The sequence below is a fragment of the Myiozetetes cayanensis genome, unplaced genomic scaffold (genome assembly GCF_022539395.1).
Source record: "Myiozetetes cayanensis isolate MyiCay16 unplaced genomic scaffold, myiCay2020 scf3, whole genome shotgun sequence".
NCBI lineage: Eukaryota > Metazoa > Chordata > Aves > Passeriformes > Tyrannidae > Myiozetetes > Myiozetetes cayanensis.
This window is the reverse complement of record NW_026087521.1, coordinates 47,641,538-47,667,615: the sequence shown is the minus strand read 5'-3', so window position 1 is coordinate 47,667,615 and position 26,078 is coordinate 47,641,538. Positions and strand designations below refer to the sequence as shown.

Sequence of the window (26,078 nt, the reverse complement as noted above, 5' to 3'; positions counted from 1 at the left end):
TGTGAGTAAGATATGTGAAGTTCCATTTCTGATATTCCTGTGCACTTTGACTCTTGAACCTGCAATTAGTTGAAGACTCTTAAGTAAAATGTGAGCACAGTGCAGGTAGTGGGGCTTCCCTGTTACACAACTTCAGTGTTCAGCAACTTGCCTTGGTAAATCTCATTCAGTGAGTTACCTTCCAGATTGCTCAACCCACGGAAATGTATATATTAAATCATATTTTCACCTTCTTCATTTGGAGAGATGGTGGCTTATGCTAACGCGGTAGGGTAGGTTCCCTATCCTGGGGAAATGTCAAGTGAAATTCTTCCCTCCAAAAGCCCTGGACAGCGATCCAAGTTTGCGGTGGAACCCCGTTCAGGCGGGGCTCTGCCTTGGCATCCCGAAGCCTGGGCGCCCCAGGGCCCGGAGGCGCGGGACGGGCTGCGATGGTTCGGGACGGCCCGGCCGGGACTGCGCTGCGGGATCGCCGCCCCTTCTCGCTCCGCGGGGGCGCGCACCGCCACGGGGAGGAGCGGGCACCGGTACCGTATAAGGCCCGCCCGCCGTCCCGGCTCCGGCACTCGCACTGCCGCTCCCTGCGCAGCCCGCTCCCCCTCCCGACCCCGCAGACACACGGCGGAGACCTGCGCGGGGCACACGGCACCGCACCGCACTGTCCCGGCGGCGGACACCACACCGCACTGTCCCGGCGGCGGACACCGGCCCGCCTCTCTTTGCTTCTGTCCCGGTGTGCGCATCGCACCGCTCCGCACCTGCCCCGTCGGGGGACACCGCAGCGCATAGCACCGCTCCGCTTCTGTCCCGGTGGTGTGCACCGCACCGCACCGCACCGCGCCGCGCCACACCGCACCGCACCGCCCCTGACGCGGTCCCGGCGTGGGGCACCTCCCCGGGGGCCGTCTCCACCTGCTTCCTCCTGCTCAGGCCGCCCGGTGCCAGCCCTGAGCTGTCCCTCTGATTTTGGGGCAGATCCTTAGCTCCAAGGGTGAATCCATCTGGTAGAATGGCGAGCTTCACCGTGTGGGACTATGTGGTCTTTGCGGGCATGCTGCTGATCTCAGCCGTCATTGGGGTATACTATGCCTTCGTGGGAGGGGGGCAGAAGACATCAAAGGACTTCCTCACGGCAGGCCGCAGCATGAGTGCCCTCCCGGTTGCATTGTCCCTCACTGCCAGCTTCATGTCAGCCGTCACCGTGTTGGGCACCCCTGCCGAAATCTATCGCTATGGTGCCATCTTCTGCATCTTTGCCATCACCTACGGCCTGGTGGTGCTGTGCAGTGCCGAGATCTTCCTGCCCGTCTTCTACAAGCTGGGCATTACCAGCACCTATGAGGTAAGGTTGAGTGGAAGGAACTTTTCCCCAGCCTTTAGGGAGCTTGGGGGGATCTCATGCCTGCTTCTACATGTCTGTCCTCCATCTCTTCCCTCAAATCCCCTGCACTCTCTGCTGTTCTGTATCACCACAGTTCTGAGAACAGGCTGCAACCGGCTCTGTCCCCAAGTCTGCCCACACTGTCTCTGCAGAGAGGAGGTGCTCAACCGGGCTGTTTTGGTTCAGGAACTGTGCATCATGCCAGATTTGTTTCCTCACTCCAGATACTCAGTTCAGTAGGTGGATTAATCTTCATGCAGCTTGGATGGTGACATGTCATTAATCATGTGTAATTAATATACCAAGACCAGAGCACAAGAGCATCTACTACAGGAACCAGAGTTCTCACATCATGCTCCCTTCAGATTGGTTTCTAAGCTCAGATGTAATCACAAAAGTCCCCTTGTATTTGTGCTGTTCCTAGACATTTTAGGGACGCTCCTTGCCACCTGAGGCTATTTACACCACTGAATGTCTTCTCCATCATGCATATACAGGGAGGTCAGCAAGTGCTCTGTGTCTGTGAGAGTTTTCTTACTTCCACCAAAATAAGGCTGAGCTGGTCTTCAGCATGCAGGTCTCTGCCCTATAGCCATCAGGGCAGAGACATCTGGAGTGGTGGGACAATCACAGGTCAAGTCTGACTATTTTGTGGTGGGGAAGCATCTGGTCAGGATTTTCTTCTGATTCAGAATATTGGTGCAACCTCTTTATCTTCCTGCATGAAGGTAGTTCTTAGCTGCGGATTTGGAGGCAAACTGCCCTTTTGACAGAGGACTTTGGGAAAGGAGCATTGGTGCAGGTGAAAGTCCTTGACTAGCTACTTTGGTCTTTAGCATTTTATTACACTGAACAGAGGTGTTGCAGCACTGGAGGCTGAAAACAAGATTCCTGTTGATAGATTTAGATAAGAATCCACCAACAGAAGTCTCCAGTGGCTTCCAATGTGTTTTAAACTACTAATCTTTGGACTGTCCTGATGGTATCAGGGCTCTTTTAAATAAAGGTTTATAATTATGACTGGAAGCTCACTGATTATCTTGGGGTTAAACCATAGTAATGCACCTATAAAAGATACATCTTCTATTTCTGGACAGAGTTCAGAGTTCTAACAACTTTTTTTGTGTGTCCGGGGGTTCAGGATTGCTTCCTTGTGTGGACATGCTCACAGATCACGTTTTAAATGCTCAGTTCATGAGTGAGCACTTTGAGGTACTTCAGTGTTTGTGTGGATTGAACAGTTTGTCAGGTAAATGAGATACCTCTTGTACAACACACCAAGAAGGTTGTTAGGACAGATGGTGGGAAGAAGTCTGTCCTACAGCATGACAAACTCATTCAGAGATTGTGCTGTCCCATGCTGGATAGAAAAAATGAGGATTCCTGTTTCACAAAAGACTGAATTTTGACTTACTGGTAGAATATGACAGGCTGCCTTGGGCAGTGCAAACGGTGAGATTCCCACGGGAAGAAGCCACTGACCATTGAAAACCTTATGCCCTCTCTTGCAGCAGTTTAGATGGATACACATAATATGCCAGAGTTTCCAAATTGACTTAGACTTAGAAATAGCCACAATGTTTTCTTTTTCTCTCTGATTTCAAAACACAACTGGGTTTTGTCATTTGCTGGTACATCACTGTCAGCTTTTAGGTTGCCCTATGTCGAGTCAGGAGTTGGACTTGATTCTTGTGGATCTTTGTCTCTTCCAACTCAGGATAGTCAATGATTTTGTGATAATATATCCCGGTCTTTTCTCTATACTCCACTGTATACTGACTAGCTTATGTCTACTTCTCTTGCTTGTGTGTTACTACCCTGTGGTGAGGTCTGTAAAAAAATACCAAAGCAAGTTGAAAGAGCTATCCATCAAGGTGACTCTATGAGTTTTGGCCATTCATGCAAATGTAAAAATAATGCCATGTTCTTTATTGCTCATTTCTTCATTCGAGTGAAGTAACAGATTCATTCCTATCAATAGTGACAAATTCCAACATAAACATTTGTTTTTTCTTCTTCTTTTGCAGTATTTAGAACTTCGATTTAATAAATATCTACGCCTCTGTGGAACAATCCTCTTCATTATACAAACGGCAAGTAAACTTTGAAGCTGTTCTGTGGTCCTCAGGGCCACCAGAATTACTTGGCTGAGTGTAACTGGCTGTTTTCTCTGAGCAGTTGATGAGGTTACCACAGTGCCTGGATGGCTGGGAGCGGGAGAAACAAAGCCGTTTCTACTCCAAAGCAGTGAGGTGCGGGGCTACCTGCCTCTTGGGTCTCAGTGTGCACTGTTGAATACCCTGAGCAGTCACTTGACATTAACACTCTGCTAAGAGATGAACGACCCTTTACTGCAGGATAGCAGTGTGAAGAGCAGTCATTTGCCTGCCTGCTGGAGAAACCCACAATGGGTTCAAAATGTAAACATGTCCCAATTATCTACAGTGGCAGTCTTCATCCTCTGGTGTGTGGATTCTTGAGGTCTGATTAATTTTCAAGGGTCTGTGAAAGGTGATAAAACAAGCTGTCAGGAGCTGTCATTTCCTCCACAAGGGTTTGCACCACTACCACCACTGGAAAAAAACTAGGTGTCTGCAAACTGAGAAGTAGAAAATGACTGCCCTTGGGAATGTTAAACTAAAGCAGTCCCTGAAATTATTGCTGGTACCATTTTCTGTATCTAGTCCATTCAGGGAGTCAGTATGAGACCACAGCTTTTAAATGTCAGTGCATGCCAAATGCACCAGAAATGAAAATGTGTTCTTTTCACAATTTTGAAGTTGACTTTTGGGGTAATTCAGAGTAAGAATGAATATGCAATCAGAAAGTTTTTAAGTTATAAGCTTTCTTTTTGTCCATTTAAAAAATTTTTAAGGTACACCAGAATTTACAGCCAATCACACACTTACACCAATAAGATGGTTCCCAATGCAGTGCTCATTACTTATTTGAGCAGTGCTGCTTAGCTGGCATTTATGGATACACAGGCCCATAGGAAAACTAGAGTGCTAGCATGTGTGAAACCTGACACTGTTTCATCAGCATATATGAAGACATCACAGTTGCATAAGTTGGAACAAGCTAAGCATAATCTTTGCTTTCAAAAATCAGAAAAATAATTCTATGCAACTTAAATATGTACTCAAGGAAATTAACTAAAGATCTGTACATGTCTTTCTCTGTTAAGCAATAACAACTTTATCTGAATAAATAAAATAATAGGAGAGAAAACCTCCCAAGATTTTAATGGTGTAATTTTAACTCTTCTGTGAGTACTGGGATATACTTAAAAGAAGGAAAAGAAAAGGATATGTAGTAACACAGCAACAACAACAACAACAAAAAAAACAACCTAGTCAAGAATTGGAAAGATTGTATCAGTCCTATTTAAATATACACAAAAATGTGACCATAGTTGTGACAAATTTTAATATCTGATGGTTCTGACACTTATTTGTTGTGTGTAAGAAAACCATAAGGTCTCATGCTGAATACTTTGAATTAGCAGTAGAAGGAAAAAAATTGGCTTGATGACTGCATTCAAAGCATTGCAGATGTCTGTGAAGTGATGCATCTAGTTCTGAGGATATATTCTCCAGGGACTGGTCAGGAGTGGCAGCTTTCTTGTAATACAAGCTATATATGAAAATCTAGAGAGGACTCATGGCAATGAGAGAAACAAGCATGCACACACGGAGGCACGGAGTAGAGTACAGGTAGGAATAACTATTTCCCCCATGGCCCCACTGTCCTTTCTGGCATGTGCTTGTAGTAGGTGTGCAGCAAGGGGGCAGCACGATTAGGTTAGGCTGGGTGAAGCAGCTTCTCCATACTAATTTCCTTCTATAGCTGGAGTACTGCTCTTTCCACTTACCTCTTGGCTCTGTCCCCAGTGTTACCTCTGGCCATTGGTAGAGCTCTACCATGGGGACTGGATATGATCTGCTCAAAAGCCACAGCAAGTAATCCAGTGGTTAGCAATCCTGCTCTGGTTTACCACCAGTGCCTAGGGCAGGCAGGAAGGGCAGAGGCTTGCTGAATCCTGGATGACATCTGATTCTGCTTTTTTTCCATGCCCAAGTCCTGCTGCTGTAAATCAGGAAGTCAGAATGAGTCCAGCCATGGAAAGCTGATGCAAGTCAGCTCAGGACCTGTCTGTGATTTAGATCTTTTGAATCAAGACCACTGACCTTCACAGAAGTCATCTGCACATTGCGAGCTGTATTCTCCTGACCCATATCACAGCTGAACTTGGGGCAGTAATAACAGTGATAAAAAAGCAAGCAGGATTAAAAAATATACACAAAGAAATTGTAGAGGATATCACTGTATGAATCCCGTTGTGCCCACAAAAGTAAATGGAGTAGCTCCTTGATTTTTCTGTATCTTTACTGTGGTTGAAAATATAAATCTGCTGAGAATCATCTGTGGCTTCATCTTACAGGATGAAGGTTATAATTCCTTATAACGCTGTCCATAACAACAAGATACTGTTGTATTTTGTGTTCTTACTTAAATGCTTTAGAGCTGTATACTGAAAGGCATATTGATCCCAAGACTGAGATAACAGATAGTAATAGGTTCCTTGGCAAATCATGTGTAAACCTCATTAACTTCCTTTTCCTCTTGTTTCCTTTTGAAGTTTTAAAGGAATAAAATAAGTTAATTGTAAAATCTAGGAAAAGACGAAGAGTGATTTTGTATTTAAGAGTCCCTGGTATTTGTTTTAATAACACTAGACTGTGAGACTGCAGATCTTATTAGTCTACTCTCAGTCATTCATCTTCTAATTGGAATTATTTGCCAACAGTTACAAATTTAGGAAATATAGACTACCTAACTGCTTGAAAAGAAATAATTTCAGGAAGCTATCGCATTTCCAGGAATTTACATTTATTTTGATCTTTAATCTTCTTTCTCCTTCTAGACTTTATACACTGGTATTGTCATTTATGCTCCAGCTTTAGCACTAAATCAAGGTAAGATGAGTATACTGCAACTGTTCTTCTACTGATATTTTTTTTCTGCATATAGTACTGGTATCCTTTTTTTTTTTTTTTTTTTTTTATTACCAATGCATACCTGAAAGTACAGCTCAAGTGTTGACTGTAAGCCTTTTAATAGGAACTCTGTAATCCTATTCTCTTAATCCCTACCTGTAAGGAATTACAGAAAAGATTTAGGGGAAAAACTTCTTTCATTTACTCTACCTCTGATGCAATACCTGTAGTTAATGGGTACATTCAAAAGAAGTTAAGAAGGCTTAAGTAAATTTTTAAGGCAATGCAGACACTAAACATGGAATTAATTCCCCTGGTTAAGTGCTCTTCTTCAAGATGAGAGCAAGGTAGAAGTTCTGTAAATATGGCTTTGGATTTCCTGTGACTGTTCAATGTGATCTGTCATTTTGCCAGGAAAACCAAATCAGCAGAAAAGAGATTGTCAACTTAAGGTATTTGTTGTGATATTTACAAAACTAAGTATTTCCATTTTCTGCTTCACAGTGTCTTTTTGCTTTGAAAATGAGCCACATTTATTTCTAAAAGGGTAAAAAGCTTTTGTATGGAGAGAAATTAAACTTTTAATCTGACACAATTAATTTGCCCGTTTGGCAAGAAAAGGGAATAATAAAATGCAAATTAAAATTTAATCATTTTGGTTAGAATCAAGTCACAGGTTTTCTGCTCATTGGATGGTTTTTTTGACTTGTTGCTTGAACAAAACAGAAGAAAAAATCCAACATTTTCTGTACTGGTCTTCTCCAGTGTGTGAACTCACAGGTTTTTATGTCTTTGATGTTTGTATTTGCCTTGCATACACATAGTAAAACAAGCTATGATTTAGCTGACTGCCAACTAGAAGAATTTATGTTTACGTTAGTTTTGTTGCAGCGGTTCTCATTAGCCTGAACTATCTGTTGGGGAGCCCCCTGATGCCTTGCCTGACAGCACACGAGCATGCCAAGCTGGGGCAGTAACAGCCTGTATGTCAACCACATCACAAAGGTGTTGTATGGGGTGAACATACTATCCTTAAGAGAAAGAAGAATGAAAGAAAGGCTTTTAGTCTGATGCATTTCTTCCAGACCATGCTTGAATGACCTTGCCTCCACATGGAGAACACCTATTCTGTTTACTTGCTTAAATCCCTGCCTAGGGGCTCTGTGGTGCTACCCAGGTGCTTCAAGGAAGGACATGTATTTTAAAATCTTCATGAGTTGGGACCTACAAACATATTGGATGTGTTGTCTGGCAGTGTTCACATTAAAGACAAATAGTTTCTTAGATCCTGAAATATATGTAACATTTTAGCAGTTTCCAAATATGTAACACCTGTTTCATTTTCAGAACTGGCTAGAGTGAATCCCCTGGTTTAGACACACTAATCTTTTCATTGCCATTTTTATCTCCTATGTCTGCATTTAACTTATTTCTAGCTTTTTTCAACAATGAGATTGGGCGTGAAAAATCGACCTTCAGTGTTTTGTCCCCAGTGCCTCATTCACACTGGTGCCATTTCCCTCTCTTCCAGTCACTGGCTTCGACTTGTGGGGTGCAGTGGTGGCGACTGGCGTCGTCTGCACTTTCTACTGCACGCTGGTATGTGGGCCCTTTGGCTGAGAAAAATCTCTGTTCTTTCACTGCTCACATCAAATATGGAATTTATTAAAAAGTGGCCTAATAATCAGGTTACCACATGATAGTACATTTCACAGTGTAGGTGTGGCCAGAGGGCCTTATTCACCCAGGAGCCTCTCTGGATGCATTGGCAGACTATGTGACTCAAACCTTTTCTGTTTTAACACATTCAAACTTCTGTTGTGGCTGAAAGAACAGAAAAAAGATGGAATTTCCTTCCTAAAAATCCTCCCGTGATTTTTCTTCTGATCTAGTAGGGTTTTGCTGGGTAATTTGTTAATTGGTAATTTGTCAAACAACTTTTTATTGCAACTGTAACAATCCCTTCTGTTATTGATAGAGTCACTGAAAATAGCACATGCCACATGGACAGCTTGGTCCTCGAATTAGTGTTAATTGACCAAGTGTTGGATTTAATCATGTTTATTTTTATTCAATGAATGGTATACCTTCTGGAATTAGTGCTATTGTATATAGATAAGTAAGATGAACACTGTCTGAAAATTTATCTTTGGATACAAACTTCTGAATCAGGTTATGTGATGAAAAAAATACTGGATTAAACTATGTGTATGGCCAAAGTAAATTCTACTGCGCTTCAAAAAAGGGCCAGGATGTCCTGGATAGGTTCCAGAACACAATTCCTAAAGACAGCAGTACAGAATTAGTTCTATTAAAGAAGAAGATTGTATTAATTTATTATGCACCGTATGAACAGTAACATTTCTGTTAGTTGAATGTGAGTACAAGGCAAGACTGCTGCTGCCCTGTTGTACCTGATGCGTGCTGTTCCTCATACAGGGCGGTCTGAAGGCAGTGGTGTGGACAGACGTTTTCCAGGTTGGAATCATGGTTGCTGGATTTTCGTCTGTGATTATACGAGCTGTGGTGGTTCAGGAGGGAATTGGACGCATTGTAAATGATTCCTACCATGGTGGAAGATTAAACTTCTGGGAGTGAGTTTGTGCTTGCAGATGACGTGCCTCTTTATTCCTACAAATAGAGCCCAAGTGATTGTGAAATTGAACTGCTACTGATGGAAGAGAAGGGGAGGAGTTGTGACCCAATTTTTATATATTTTTAAACAAGCTTACCTGGTTTGAGGGATATTTTTTAGGTTTTACACCATGCAAAATCTTGTAAAGAGGAAAACCTTTTTACTTAGTCAAGTAGATGTTTTAAGGATGTATTTTGGATTCCACTGAAAGAGAATGGTGAATAGAAGAGGCCACTTGTATTTTTACTTACAATTGGAAAACAGCTGATTTGGCATTTGAGCTACTGAATTAAAACCAATGAGAAAATAATGGGTTTTGCCTAATTTGAGAAAGGGAAGTATTTTTCTTTTCCCTGAAAGATAAAATAGAAGTATTTAATATATGTAACTTATATACATTTAATAGTATTTTACCCTCCATTATTGTAACTAATCATAGTCTAAACCCATAATTTTTACAAGTTCAAGAATATTCACTCTGATAGTGTTGAATCAAAAACCACTTTAAGTAAACAGGTTATTTTACCTTTGATTAATACATTATTCCTCTGAGAAACTTGCTATTAGTGAAAGTTTAGTGTGAGAAGTGTTACAATTTTTCCTTTGTCTATCAGTTCACAATATTAATCAGGTTGGTCTGTAAAATTTTTCACCAAATTCTTCACTAAGTAATTCATCTGTAGGTATTTTTTTCTTCTTGTGGACAGTCACTTTTTTCAATTTGTTTGGCTGATTTGCAGTGGTTATACTGCATTGCTTATTCCCCCAATCACAGAGGTCACAGATGGAAAAAGAATAGGAATAAAGGCACGTAATAGCTGAAATAATGTTACAGTGTTCACCAAAAATTAAATTTATTGCTATATTAAAGTGTGATTTAAAAATAATAATTATTTATGGCCACCTAAAACCTGCTATTTACTTAGAGCTAAACTAGCAGAATGTTTTACAGAGGCTCTGTCCACAAAGGTTGGGCTTGCAAACACACCTTTATACTGGTGTTAGACTGATGTCCCTCTAGATAAGCAGGTATATTACACTTTTTACTGGAGCATCATTTCATCACAGCAGTCACAGGCATTATAGAACTTTACTTTAGACTGTAGTTTATAGGCAAATAAATCTGTCCAACTTCACCTTTGGACATATCGGAGTATTTCACTGGCTCAGGATATCAGCTCTGAGTTTAAAATCTGCTTTCTATGATTTCACGTAAAGATAAGAGTATCTGAATGTTCAATGTCTGGCCAAATTAAGCAAGTTTGTATTAGAACAAGCATGGAGAATTTTTTTCTTCTAAGCATGTAAAGTCTTCACATAATAACAAGACTTTTATTTTCTGAATTTGTTTTCTCTTTTTCCTCTCATTGTAGCTTTGATCCCAATCCTTTGCAAAGGCACACCTTCTGGACGATTATTATAGGTGGGACTTTCACGTGGACTGGTATATATGGGGTCAACCAGTCTCAAGTCCAGAGATACGTTGCTTGCAAAAGCAGATTCCACGCAAAATTGTAAGTCTGCCTGCAGTCACTGTCTGAATGTACCAGTGACTGTTCTTTATAAATGAGATTTTTCTGAAAGGAACGTGGGGTTCTTTTGTCCATACAGATTTCATTTGTAAAGGGTAACAACTTTTGCCTTCTGTTTTGTGGACGAGTAGAAGACAAATGGGCACAATAAGTACTGGTGTTTGAATTACATGTGGTTGCTGTAACACTGAACTTTGCGCCTGAATGCTTCACTGTGTCAGTGTTCTTGCATAGAAATAGGTGCATTAAGTTTATGTGCAAGCTAAAGTCTAAATATATATACTTGTGCTGAATTCATATCAAGACAGTATCTTAAATTGCTGTTCTACTAAACCTAAATTATTGTGTGGGGATTTTGCATAAGTAAAGACTAAAAAATTTTTCCTTAGCAATGAGTATAGGCATGAGAAAATGCATAAGAAAATTTTTTCACTTATTCAGTGAAAAAATTGCGGAATCATGTATTTTGGGTTCATAATAATCATGACATTTTTTAAAGAATTAACTATGCAAACTGGCAGAAGGTTCTGTTTTCCTTGAATGTAAGCATTTCTGATGAGCCTTTACTCTAGAATGGAGTATATTTACTAGCTATGTTATTTTACCTTTATCTTTAGAATCATTCCATTAGTTCACAGCTCAGGATTTAAGAATTATTAGCTATCTTATGAAGTCCATTTTTAGGAGAAACACAGAAACACACATCATCTATATTGCCTATACATTCTATGGTACAGTGTCATACAGAGAAGGAGTTTTATAAAGGCTTTCACTTCATAAAGTTATCAAAATGCCCACAAAATCATGCACAGTTTACAACTGAAATGTTTTGATTATATCAAGAGAAAATCTACTTTTCAGCCATTTATGATGCAGATAGGAATGAGCTGATGCTTGTTATTAGGCACATCTCCAGCATTCACTGCCACATCTCCAACACACTGGAGAGCTTCTCCACAATCTCTGACACATGGGAGAGTTCTAGGTCCTCGACACCGCAGAGGCAGGAGGTACATCCCACATCTGTAATGCTGCCTGGAATGGTTGCATATGGGAGAACAGCCACATACATTGTGCCAGATTTGTGTGCCAGTAAGGCTGTTCTTCCCTAGCACCTGCTTCATATAGGGCTATGTCCCTTCCTCACACTATCCCTACCGTCTTTGCAAGGAGAGACACCTTCAGGGCATCCCAGACGCAGAGAGTGACTAAGGGAAATCTGGCACCATCGCAGCTTCTGAGTAGATTTCTGAGCTGTTGTGGCAGCTTTGACTGGGACTAGAGGCTGTCTATTTCTGCAGGGGTTTGGATGGGATTTATAGCTCATACCATATTAACAGTGGCACAGCCTTAATCAGTAGAGTCCTCTCCTGCTGGCATGGGTGGTTGGACTCCATGGCATCTTGCTTGTGCTTCACTTGTGCACTGTATTACCCCTGCATGGAGAAATCATTTTGTATAATGGTTGCAGCTTGTCACAAGTATAAACAAGTATAAATGCCGTTCTGTGGTGACTATCTAGTTCATTTGCAAATGTAATTAGACACATCTGGCAGTTTGTGCTGTTGGCCTGTATCTCTTACTGCCATTTAACCTGTACATAGAAATGCAAAATGTCATCAGGTCAAAGTAATATGGTTTTGTACCCCAATGACATTTATTGTAAGTCTTTGTAAGAGACAGCACTGTAATAAAGCAGAGCTGAGAAGATAATTCTTTCACAGATGCCAGCTTGCAGGTTTTGGGAAGGCCTTTAACAGTGGTGCAAGAACAGGAATTTTCTCAGGCTTTGGGAAAGGATTTCACCCCATTCAAGAAACACACCAGTAGGTATGAGCACATGTTGTTGTCCTCAAATAATCACTAGGCAAATTGAACAAAATGCTTATATCTGAACCACAGTAGGCACTCAGAGAAGGAGAGCTACACTGGCAGAAAAATATGGGCTACTAACACATTTTTCTCTGCTTTCCTTTCAAGGCCATCTGGCATGCTTCAGTGCCAAAGTCTTACAGCCAGACTGAAATGAACGATTGAAAATAAGCCTTACAAAGTTCCTACTTCGGCCAAACTCCACCCCATGTTACTCATGCAGAATTAATGGAAAAACCTCCCTCCAATAGTGCTACAATTATTATACTCCAGTACTTAATCATAGGGTGTACCATGAGCTAGGACGTAAATCAGAAGGAAAAAACCAGCTCTCTTTTCACTGCCAAACACTGACGCAGTTTAAAAACAAGAATTGCTGGATTCAGACAAACAATTTATTTTGCTTCCGTGTGTTTCTCTTGTATTTCTAATCTTTGCTAGAGGTTCTAGGCTGATTCTGCTATTACATCTGTTCAGAAGAGCTGCATTGATTTAGCACATTGGTTAAATTTTGTGCTAAATCAGCTTGTGAGTGTTGTATATCAATGTAGATTATGCCAATGCAGGACAGCTTCAGCTAAATGGATGCAAGACATCCAAACAATATGTTAAGCATCTAGGAGAAGAGGGCTACTTCATTTTTACTAAATTATGCTAGAGAGAAATGTACTGTGTTTAGACCACCCCTAATTGCAAATACAAAGCCAAATTGCAGTTTCCCATACTATGTGTAAATCAGCTTTTATTTGTATAGGTCTTATTGAAGAGTTTTTTTATTATATAAAACTGGCAGTTCAACTTGTTAATCTGCATTATGCTGTTCTGAAAACATCCATTTCAGTGTCTAACAAGGCCTGTAAAGTTAGGTTTACCTCTGCATTCATCCTGCTGGTCCTCTAGAGCAGTCCAAAGACTGGTGCCCCTCACCTTCCTAGGAAATGAAAGCACTAAAAGTTCTCTTGAAGTATTGCAAGTATGGATATCTTTACACAGAAACCAAAGATCCTTCCAGAGGAGGTCTTAGCCATTGGCGTGGGTCCAGGGTATGTAGTCTGTCAGGCAGTTAAATCACTAGCAGTGATACATAGATAACTGGGAGGAAACTGCTGGAAAGGAACGCTGTTTTTCAAGGCCGAGCTCCCAGTGGGTATGTTTGCTTGAACTGGCCACCCTAGGTGAAAAGAACTTTGTGATCCAGGAGTCACCAGGAGCATAGAAATATTTGAGAAGATTGAAAACTTAGATGGAAGGCAAAAGGCCTCTCTGAGCCAGAAGAAGAATGTGTTTTTCACTGCCAGTAGAAGCTGCCTGTTGTGTGTGGCAAATGCAGCATTAATGCCTGATGAAAAGGCATTTCTGCTCTCACCATTAGCTGAACCTGAAGCTGCCCTCAGGACATGGCAAGGTGATGGGGTATCTGGATGATACCAGACTCCAAGTTGGTTAGTTATGAAAGGGTTTAGTCACTAAAACCCTGGGGTTGCTGACAAACCTCTGTTTCCGGGAAGTGGCAGCCATAGGCAGTGCCTCATTGCTGCCTCCCACAGAGACTATCTCCAGAGGAAATGGGAGATCTGTAGCTTTACAAGGCAACTCCAGCATTATATAAGCCCTGCCCTGCAACTCAAGGAGTGTTAGTGCTGACTAAAGGTACCCCGCACTTGGATCTGGGGCACCCCACCTTACAAATCTGCTTAGGGTTTGTCAAGGGGTGTGGCATGGGGGAAAGAGAATCCTCTGACTTGCTGCCTGCATTATACAGCTCATACACATGATGAAACATGGTGATTGCCATATCACTCCCATCATCTCCAGAGCAGGCTTTGTCTGGGACTGAGCTTCAGACTGTGCCACCAATACCAGAAGTGTCATTTGTACATTTAGAACTGTGATCTAAATGTACAACCAGGTGAAATTTAAATTTAGAACCAGGTAAAATGCTGGGAGTCGTATGGTGACTCCCTTGCAGGCAGGCAGTCACCAACCAGGAGGTCTCTTCAGTACAGGGATGGGCGCTTGCTTGCTTGGCACTGACGGGGTCTTTTGTGGGACATTGAGCTCTAACATGGTCCTTGTTTCCATGCTTGCATGTGTGTTGATGCAGGTCCCTCTACATCAACCTGGTAGGACTCTGGGCAATACTGGTCTGTGCCACACTGTGTGGGCTGGCCCTCTACTCCATCTACAAAGACTGCGACCCATGGACGGCCAAGCAGGTGTCGGCACTCGACCAGGTAAGGCCCCACATTTTGGGGGAAGGTGATGAGAGGGCATCCTTCATCTGCAGCTATAAGAACCAGACAGAGGCAGTTCGAGAGTCAGGGGGTTGGGAATAATGACATGCTGGAATTCTGTATCGGGCGAGTCTGTAACACTGAGGAGTTAAGCTGAGACCCCAGTGTGAGGAAACACCCTGGAGAAAGCAGCAGGTCCATCCTTGTCACTGTTCAGTACCTGCATCCCCCAGCTGTGCTGGAGCTGCAGGCCCCTCAGTGTTTGCCAAGGAGGGCAGCAGGGAGAGCAACAATGTAGAGAGTGCTCAGTCCACTACCTCTGCAAATATTTGGGTTTTTCACCCAAAATGGGCCCACGAGTGCCAGCATTGCATGAAACCTCTTTGAAGAGAAGTGAAGGGAAGAGCCTGGAGCAGCAGTGCCCTTGTGAGTGGCTGTGAGCCCTGGTGAGCTGCTTTGTGTTACCCAACCTAAATTGCTCTGTGATGATGAAAGCAAAAGCCGTCTCAGACTCAAAACATTATCGTGTCCAAAGCATACACCTGGAGAAAGGCTATCAGCAGGCAGTTCTTTGCTAGTGATGGAACATCTTCCCTCCTTTGGAGGACAGCTGGGCAATCAAACTGTGCTGCAGAGAAACCACCTCATCACAGATGGCAACCTCTTCCTAAACAGACCTTGAGCAGCAGACTTACCTGAGGAACAAGAGTTCCTGGATCCCACAGACTGGCCAGAGTCAGGGTCCAAGGAAATCAAATGTCTTTTATTTGTATGTTTAAGGCTAAGATAATCACAGGCTCTGGATAAAGCTCCAATGGACAGTAGCTGGAAAGCCAAGAGAAGAGCACAGACAATGGAGCACCTGAGACAGGACCACCTGGTCTTTAGGGGAAGAATAAAATGAGAGCCGAGGTGGAAACATGAAGGAAATTAAGTTGTTCCTGTCAGTCAAATTCTTTTGATAAGAAACTGGAAGCAAGACACTAAGAAGACCAACTTGTCTGTGAAAAAAAATGGTTCTCAGGAAGAAAATCTTAAAATTCCTCTCTTTCCAGCACTCAGATCTTGCAAAGGTCAAAAAATGGCTCACAGTTTCCAATAACAAAATTGTTTTCAGGCACCCTGAGGTTACTGGACTGTATATAAAAACCTTTTTGTGGAGTCAACAGCAGAAAAAGCATCTACTGTGGCATCTGATCCCCCCAATAGACTACCTGCTGCCCAGCACTAGCTTCCTATACCATTGTCAGTGGAAACAAAGCCTGAAGGCACGGCTATATACTCACCCCTGCAAGGTGGTCTCAACAGACTTTTCTGTACCTCTAGTAGAAGTTTTAAGATTGGTTTTCTCTGTAGAAAACCAATAAACAGAGCAAGATGGGACATTAAAAGTTAGAACAGCTGGACAGAATACCAGAGGGAAGGTCTATTAACAAAAATAATACAGTGATAAAATGAAAAATTAGGGCAAGATGGTAATACTTCTTACTCTGAATTTTTCAGCTAATGCCATACCTAGTGCTGGATATCCTGCAAGATTTTCCAGGAGTGCCAGGTCTTTTTGTGGCTAGTGCCTACAGTGGGACATTAAGGTAATTTAATAATTTAGAAACTACTATACTTTTTCCAGGTTTTTTTTTTTTAACTAAAGTTCCATTTATATTAAAACATTAACATTTCAATTTTTTGTCTAAATTTTTTATTCTTTAAGAAAAGCACTATAACATCTCTTGATGACGCACCTTAAAAATCCACAGTTTCCAACAGTGGTTCTCTGAGGTCCTAGGACTCACAGCTGTTTGGAGTTCCCTATTAACATGAGGAAACAGCTAGCTACATGTGACGTTTGAGTTGAAACAACAATCATTATATATTTTTACTGTAGGAGACAAATTTATACCCTTCTATCCCGTAGTGGGGAGTGTTTTCTTCAGCTGTCCCAAGGAGTACCTTTTAGGAAACATTGTCTCTCCCAAGGAAGGCTTTGAATAATAATAGGCAGATAGAAATGAAGAAACTTCTGAATGTGACACCAGAATAAACTTCCTTGTTCTGAGTACTTGTAGCTACATAAATAGATGGAACAGCCAAGATATTTGTTTTCATATGCTGAAGAAAGGTTGGTGGCTTGCAAGAGCAAGGTACACACAAGACACAAGATCACCTGTCTGACTTTGTGCCTTAGGAGTGGTGGTTTCTCTGACCCCACAGGGAACCTACAATAGTTCAGTTTGGACTAGATGCCTAATTTTTAGATGGCCATAATTAGATTATCTAAATACTCCTCTCAGACTGTGTTCTAAGTTAGTAAGTGGGAATTTTACGCTCATAGATATATACTGTAGATCATTTGTGAAGGTATCACATATACCAGTAATGTTTACAGATTAGCCATACATAATAAATATTTTCATTGACATCTCCAGGCCCAGCTCAACTTTTCATCAAGATTTTCTTTGTCTTCATGAAGAGTAATTACTTTAAACAATTTTCATAAGCTGTTACTGCATCACCTATATATAACAATATAACAATAATAAGTTATTCTGACCAATACAGCAGCTAAGATAAAAAAAAATTGTATAAATCTTGCCTTCTGTAGTACGGTGTCCTCCAGCATCAATGCTCTGGCTGCTGTAACTGTTGAAGACCTCATTAAGCCATACTTCAGATCACTCTCTGAAAAGAAGTTGTCGCGGATTTCCATGGGGATGAGTATGTCTGGAAAACATCTTTTCTGCTTTTGCTTTATGAAATGAGGGCTTGATTCAGATCTCTCTTATGATAGTGCAAATGAGGAGTAAATCAGTCACAGGGGTGGGACTATGTTGGTGCAACATTTGGGGGAGACAAGATCACCTGCATAGGTTTTACACAAATGGGGAATAAGTGAGTTTAAGAAAAAGAATCTTATTAGGTCTTTAAGCAGGAAAGATGCACTGCATGTGTTCAGTGTTGATTTGCAATACTACAAAACCAAATGTCTCAGCTATTTTTCCTTCATCTGTCAAAAATGAGAAGCATAGGAAGCAGTTTTCTAACAAACCTTTTGAACTGATACACAAGCAATAGCATTGTGTCCCAGGAATATTCCAGAGAATGAGAAACTTACACATCTTCTCTGACATACTCTTAGACTGTCACTGTGTTTAGTTCTTTGCGTAATGTAGCTCAAAGAGGATCAAAACTAGGCTGAGCAGATGTTTAAATCTGTGAAGTGCAATTGCCATGTCTGCTAGTTGTACTGTCTGTATCCAGGTGCAGGTGTAGCCCAGGAAAGTGTTTGTAGTAAGCATGAAAATACCACAGTCCCAACATGGTGTCACAGGCCATACCAGTGAGCACGATAGACTGATGGCAGGGTAACAAATATTGCATATTTTCACCTGAGGGAAGTTTCTTAAACGTTATTGCAAACAATGCTTATGCCAATATTGTTGTTTGTCATGAGTTGCCTGACACATCACGTTAAACAGTGAGATTAACATACTGCTTGTGCAGTGAAACTCATCAGGGACAGAGGTGGAAAAAACAAATAAGCCAGTTTTATGGGTGCTGGGAAGAGGCACTATGTCCTGGTGATCAGGATGTTCTTTGTCATGGTGCCAGCTCCCAGTAGTCTACCAGCATTTACTTTTTTGCTCCAAAGGCTTTAGACTGAGAAGCAAAAATCCTTCCCTCAAAATAAGGACAATGACACAGGAGATTATCTGAGGAATATGAACAATACATGTGTTATTGCCACTATGACTAATCCATATGGCTGCCATTTAGTAACTAATCTTTAGTAATATACAGGAAGAAGATTTTGTCAAGTTTGCGTGATCTCCTCTTAATGTAAACAGAAACCTGACCTTTTGGCCAATTCAGGCTCTCTTATTAAAAATCCAGATGCTAGTAGTTTATTTTGTAGATGTTGAGGCCATGCTGGGTTAGACAGAAACCTTTCCACTAGTGATTTTCAAACTCTGGCAGATTTACACATTGTTTTACTTTTCCCACGCAGGCCTGTTCTACGGTGGAGTCTGCATTGCTATGGCTGCAGTGGCATCTCTCCTGGGAGCCTTGTTGCAGGTAAGTGTCAAACAGCTTTTTCATGCCCGTGTTGAATGATCCAGAATAAATTATGTAAGAAAATAATTGCTGGATACCATTATGAGATTAGTTTTTATTCTTTGTTGGGTACTGACCTCAAATCACCCACGGCTCAGCCTTGCTTTAAGCACCTGTGTAACTATACCTGGCAGCTGAGTACACACCAGTTAAAAAAATTCTCATAATTTCTTTCTCAGCATCTTCCCTTTTTGTCACTTTGGAGTCTCTGCCTTTCGTGCACAGCTCCTGATACCAGACTCCCTTCCTTCTTCAGGCAGCACTCAGCATTTTTGGCATGGTCGGTGGACCCCTTTTAGGACTGTTTGCCTTGGGAATCCTCTTCTCCTTTGCAAATGGAATTGTGAGTAGAAATTTAAAAACCTGTTTGTCCAAAATTTTTTTATAATTTTGGGCATCTCCTTCCTTCTCTCCCACCAATAATTTTATGTTGGGCAGCAGGGGAGATGTCTTTGGTACTTCCTGTGAGGACATTATACTTTGCTCCCTTTCTTTTTTTCTTAAGGAAATGATGAACAGGACTGTATAGGAACTTGAATTTCCATCCCTTGAAGAGATTTACATGTCCAGAAGGGGGAAAATAGTTTGAATAAAAATAAATATGACATAAATAAGAATTTATTAAAACCACAGTTTTAGAAGCAGGGAACAATGTATCTTGAGATGTAGCTGAACAACCAGTAGGCTCAGAGAATGTTGCCTTGTCTGAGCAAAAGAGGGTCAGGACAGAAAAATGAGGCCTAAGGGCTTGCGGACAAAATTGGGGTATTATCAGAGTACTTCAGTAGCATGAAATGAAATTATCATTTCCAGAGGAAAACACTTTTCCAGCAAGAAAGAATTTAATGAACTTTGTTAATATGGTCCATGAGTTAGTCTGGCAGGATTGCTATTTGGTGATCCTGACATGTTCACTAATCACTAAGCTTTATCTCTTTGAAGCTGCAAATTTTATATATATACTAAAAAAAAAAAATCACCAGCTGTCAGCCAAAAAATCCACCTACCCCTGATGTAGGTGAGACTTTTGGCAAAAACAAGTTACATAAGAAAATGGAAAAATTGCTCCTGTGTTTGTTCAAGAAGCCTCAAATAAGTAGGATTTTCCCATATACTACGCAGGCCAAAGTTATCCTTTGACTGTAAAGACCTAGTGGCCAAATAAAAAGAGGTGTGCTCAGAATCTGTGAGGAAACATTGTATGTCCCAAAAGGGGAATGAAGTAAACTTCCCAGCTCTTCCCAACTGTATATTTCATTTCTGCTATGGAGCCTAGAGTTTAGATTATCTTGACTGTTACTTACTTACTGAATTGTTTCTTTCAAATATCCTTCTGCTTTTCATGTAAATCCAAGTTTGATTATTTTTTTTTTTTTATTTTACAGGGTGCATTTGTGGGTCTTGTCAGTGGCTTTGTTATTTCACTTTGGGTTGGAATTGGATCTCAGATTTATCCTCCACTCCCAGAGAGGACCAAGCCACTATATCTCTCAACTGCAGGCTGTAATATATCCTCAGGAAATTTAACATCAACAGAAATTCCATTAACAACAATATTCAGCACACCAACTGCAGAGAGGTATATGAGTTCATCAGGTGCAATCAACAAAGTGTGTAATTGTTTTAAGGCAACACAGACATCTGCAGAGCATTTGGATTACTATAACTATTCCTCTCTGGTTTACCTACCATGCTATTTAAGATGCAGAAGTTTCCTCTATTTTTTTTTTCTTTTCCTGTGAAAATGAAGTTTGTCTGCGTTATCACAGAACAGAAATCAAAATGTATCTTCCTATTGATCTGAAAAGCTTCAATTCAATATTTGAATCTAAAGGCTTGGGTATACCTTACTGTGAACCACAGTGTTAAATGAAGATAACATTTATAGTTATTGGATTAACTTCCACAGACTGTCACATAAATTAAAGGAGTAGGCAGTTAAAGGGCAATTTGCCAGTTTAACAGCTCTACCTACAGCAACTTGTCTGTGCAGGATAGTTCTATTCAGGAAGTTCAGAAGTTGTAATCCATACAGTGGGCACAACACAAGGGATTTCCTCCATTCTTCAGTTACCATATGTCTTACTCTGGACAATCACAATTAAGTTAAACAGTTGTGAATTGCAATATAGGGAACAGCAGGAATAGAAAGAAGCTGAACAAACACATTTCTAAGGTTTCCAAATCCTTACACCTTAGAGCATTGCACAATCAAGAGGCACCCTGCTACACACATGGGTGCTCAACATCCAGTTTCATATACTACACCTCTTGCATGAGCCTTCCAGCATTGCTTCTGACTGCAGGGAAGCAGCTGTTGTGACAGAGCACGTAGTCAGGGGGAACAAAATAAAACGTATAGAGAGTTGCTCTATTGTTTCTGTCTGTTTAGAGCTCTACAGGGTTGATTTCCTTGTGTGTTTTTAATTTGTGTCCCTTCCTTTAAATAACCTCACCCTTTCTAAAGAAGCAATCCCTTAATCTGGATAACCGGAATGTTCAGCTGTGCACTTGGTTCATAACAAAGACAGGACTGTCCTGTTTTACCTGCTCTGTCTCATACTGTACTGACCAGCCTCCTTTTTTGCAAAGGAACTTGTCCTGGGAATTTTGAAACAGATGTTAATTGCACATATTATTGTATGAAGGTAGTTCAAGATTACCAGGTTGCTTGGTTCAGAAGAAACGCTGTATTTATAGACTGTCTGGAAACAGACATTTTCAAGGTCCTTGAACAGCAAAGAAAGATTAACACTTTTTCTGCTCTATTTCAGGCCTGTCCTGGCAGACACCTGGTATTCCTTGTCTTACCTCTACTTCAGCACACTTGGGACACTTATCACAGTAGTTGTGGGAATAATTATCAGCCTTCTAACAGGTACTAGTTCCAAAGCTGGGACTGAAGGTGACTTCGATCTCTGTCAAACTAAGATGACCAGAGAGCTGTCATTGCCACAGGAAGTGCCGGTGACCTATTGCAAGCACTGTGTTACCATTCTAAATCTAATTTCTTCCCCATAGCCCTTCTGCATCCCATTCTTGGTCTTTTCTTACAGCAAAAGGTACTTCAAGTTTCTGAGGAGAAAGAAGTTTTAGCATATTTTTAAACCTGGGGGAAAAAAAAGCGCATAAGACATCTGTCTTTCCTGTTTTATTAGATGCCAGCAAGGGCTGGAGTTTTAAGGGTTGTCCCTGAATGTCAACAGCTCTAAGCAAGGATAATACACCCATGCTTCTAGAGGACAAAAGCAGTTTTACTTTCAGTGAGTTCAGAGCACTCAAGAGTTATTGCCTGCACCCATATAGTGCATGCTTTTCACCACATTCCCCAAGAGTGTGCCCAAGAGCTGCATGGCTATGTTAGCTTCTTTCTGTTTGCCAGTACTTTTGTGCAAGGGGGAAAAGGAACATCCCATGGGTAAGAGCAGGGACTTCAGTTCCAGCCCATGGCCTCACTACTTTTGCATCCAGGTGAGATGCAACATGCACTTGTCATCCACCTCATGCATGGCAGAAATAGCAAAAAAGCAGCTGTTCTCACAGCTTTACCCAGTATCTCCAGCCAGATTCCTATGACAGCCCTAAACTTCAAGGCTGTTAGATTTCTGATTTTTAGTCTGATCCACAACTATGAAACTCAGGACTCACTTTCATTAGCTTCCCTATGCCTTGCAACTAATAAGTACAAGATGCAGTTCTACCCTTTTCTTTTCCTTGTAAGTTTCTATAAGATCTGCTCCCCACTTTATTCTAATCCCATATTCTTCCCATTGCTATAGTGATGCTTGTAGCCAAATTTTGATTTTTACCAGCTTGGGATCAGGTTACTTACAGGCCATGAAATAAAGCATGAAAATCAGACAACTCAGTAAATCCAGATGAGGAATACTGAGCCCAAGAAACAGAAACACAAAAGAACTTACCCAACCACAATGTCACCCTACTTCTTGTGGAGCAAGATCCCATTTAAGCCTCAGGTGGCAAGCAGAGCTAATTCCCAGCGTTTATGTCTCCTTTCTTTTCCTCACAAAGATAGATAGTCTTCCATGCCTTAAAAATGCCCAAACATTCCACTAATCTTCATTCCCCCACCTTAGGGCTGCCCTTAAATAGTGTACTGTAAAAATTGCTGGTGAGTTTGGAGACAGGAGTCTTGCTGACAGGGAGCTGAGAACTGGGGCTCAGGGCCCAGCTCTCAGGGCATGGCTCCTGGACTGGCAGGGTAATCCCAGACATAATCATATGTGATTCATTCTTTTCTGAGCATTGGCAGATTCTGTGGTTTTTTCCAAAACAGGAAATCTGAGGAGGAAATGGCTAAGGCATTTCAAATAGACCTTGATGGATCATTTTATATATTGGGAGGTGCAGGATATATATCTTTGTAAAGAAGTGACTGAAACCTGCCTATTTTGCAGGAGGACTAAAGCAGAACACGGATCGTAAATTCCTGCTGACCAAAGAAGATTTCCTGTCCAACTTTTCATGGTCTAAGTCAGAGACAGTAAGTGCAATTGTGCATCTCTGATTTAAATCAATCTTTCCTCCTGGGGACAAAGCCAAACAGTCCTCATCTTGCTTTTTTCCCACCAGCATGAATAGCACCTGATGCTGCCTGATATGACTATCTGCTTCAAGGCAGTATCAGAGCACAAGGCGGGTAGGAGTAAGGCAGCTCCCATAGGCAAGGAAGCTGTGTTTTGCCACAGCTTGACTTCAGTCAACAACAGAGCAGCAACTGAGAAAAGGGACAGTTGTTCTCCATGTTTCTGCTAAAATACTCCCTAACTAGCCTCTTGGAAGCTGCCTCAAGGCACACTTTGGACTCATCAAAGCTTCCTTTGTTTGTAAACATGTGTTGTCTAAAATCTGGATTTTTTTGTAAGTTTGGCTACTGTTTGAGAGAAAACATTTCTAGTCAGTGTATCTGTTTCCTACCTCCCTCCCTAAGATAAAAGAAAGGGGGAGGCATTATTGGGTAATAACATCCCTTAGAAGGGAGAATACAGGAGAATTATTTTTTTTTAAATAGACTACAGATCACTTTTCAATCAATATCATCAGCTGAACATTCAAGCTCAGCTTTGCTCAGTTCTTTTCAAGTGCTGCACTATAGGCAATGATCATATCTTTGAGATGGTTGAGCTTGCAAAATGTTTTTCCTTTATACTGATAACTCCTTTTAGTATGATCCTATGTATTTCAGCTTCTGGATAAGAAAACCAGAACACCAGTGAAAGAAAGGGATTTTTTTACCATACTATTGTAATACTGTAATCCATGACAGTACTGGAGACCAGCTGTCCAGTTACTGTTATTCACTGTCTTTAATGGGCCAACATCTCTTTCCAGTATCTGGAAATTTAATTCTGGAAGTCTTTTGCAAAAAAAACCCAATCCACCACCCACATGGAAGCTAATGTCCACAGCCATACTTATTTTATGCCTGGAGTCAGAAACAAGTATCTGTCTTTTATAATACTAAGAACTGGATAACAAGTGATTTGGCATCAAAAATAATGTGAGATAAAAGAGGCAGGGTAAACTGAGCAACTTTCTGCCCATGAAGAGCTCAACATTTATTATGTTTAACAGAAATGGAACATCGAAGCAATGACGCATGTTAATCTGCTTTTCCTGTCAAAGATGGGGCAAGGATGAAGGGTTGGGAGTCAAGAGCTCAAAGACCTGGTACCATTAGACATGAAAACAGCAATTAGAACTTTGCACTCCCAAAACCACTTTAGTAAATTTGCAGAACAAGAACATTTTATGTGACAAGAGCATTTTACACAACTAGTACCTTATGCAATAAGAAATTTTCCATGCCCCTAGAAAAATACCATCTACTGCAATGAGTGTTTGTGCTCTATCGGCAACCAACATGTGTTTTCCTACAAGGCACCCTGTATGTCAGACCTGATTGCTGGCATTCAGGTCAAAGAAGGGAAGACTGTTCCTTCCACTTCACAACATGGCTTTTTGTCTTTTGTTTTTCAGCCAGAGAATATGGAAGTGTTGAACTGTAAACCATTTACCGTGGCAGACGAAGGAACTGATAATCCTGCTTTCAGCCACATTGAAATGGATGTTGCAAGTGATAAGAACAAAGTCAATGGTCTTCATATGTGACACAAGGCTGCGTCAGCCCAGGAAGATGTTTTTCTTCATGTAAAGCACTGTTGACATTCCTGTTCTTGGTCAGTTACCAGTTCTGCTTTGGTCCTGGGCCAGCACCTGCAGAGCTTCGTGGCACCCTTCCCCTTGTATGACCTTGACATTAGTCAAGAAAGGAATCAGGTCTTTCTTGCACTTCCTCACTCTCTCTCACTCTGGATCTTGGTGACAGGGCTTAAGACGATATTTCTATGTGAAATATTTGCCAGATTTTCTTGAGCCTCCTGGAAAATACCTGCTTTTAATCTTAGTTCACTCTCAGAGCAAATTTTTTATTTGGGAAAAGTACTATTCCCCCAGACATGGCTGGTTTTCTGGTTTATGTTTTTCTTTTTTCTTTTAAGGCATTGAAAGTATGAAGAGATTAGGGTTGTGGGACTTTATCAGATTGCAGGGAGCAAGGGTTCTTTTTTTTGGTACGGGAGGTGTATTTAGTGTCATCTGGTTACTTTGTAGAACTGATCCTGAGAATGTATTTATTTTGCTGTTTTTATCATCTGTTTGTTTTTATTAAGCCACTTGTTCCTTGGTTACCTGCATCTCCTCCTCAGTGCTCACTGCTGGAAGCTGCAATAGTGACTTTGTTGGTGGGTAGAGGCAAGAGTCAGTACTCTTTCCCTTCACACCATCTCCCTCTTCTTCCCTATCTTGCCCTTACAGAGCTTGTTCTTATGAAGGAAATGAGTTATTGGGATTTTTATTCAATACCATAGAGCAGAAACACTGTAGCCTTCTACTTCATGCCCAGCGTGGTGGCCTAGAATTGTTCTTGCACTGGACTGAGCATAATGTGTCAGAGATGTTAGTAAAGAAGAGGACCCTTTTGGCTGTACTGGACAAGAGGGAAGGCTGCATCTGCAGTTTCCACTGCTGTTATCTCCAGAGCTGTGAGCTGAAACCTCATGTACCCATTTGTGTTCAGGCAGTCCTTATTGTATCTCTGGGGATTCATGTTCAAGGTTGGTTCAGGCAAGAGCACACTGTGTGTTTTGGCAGGCAGGCAAAGCCACCTGCACAGTTCTGCAGAACAGGGAAAGGATCACAGAGGATGTCATTTGATGAAGCTTCTGCAGGGCATGGAATGGCTTATCATCTGGTGAGATTGCCAAGAGAAGCTGAATAGCTTCTGTGCAC

At 41.4% G+C, this 26,078-nt stretch overlaps 1 protein-coding gene across 1 annotated transcript; it reads left to right on the top strand.

Annotated features, from left to right (window-relative positions):
* The first annotated feature begins 997 nt into the window (after window positions 1-997).
* On the top strand, window positions 998-26,078 carry SLC5A8 (solute carrier family 5 member 8). The gene is made up of 15 exons (XM_050325522.1): window positions 998-1,342; window positions 3,409-3,474; window positions 6,309-6,360; window positions 7,913-7,980; window positions 8,821-8,975; window positions 10,390-10,530; window positions 14,525-14,654; window positions 16,158-16,246; window positions 17,257-17,369; window positions 18,661-18,728; window positions 19,024-19,110; window positions 20,153-20,346; window positions 21,542-21,645; window positions 23,186-23,271; window positions 24,768-26,078. Exons 1-15 carry the CDS (start codon window positions 1,010-1,012, stop codon window positions 24,897-24,899), a joined length of 1,818 nt encoding a protein of 605 aa, XP_050181479.1. The 5' UTR covers window positions 998-1,009; the 3' UTR covers window positions 24,900-26,078.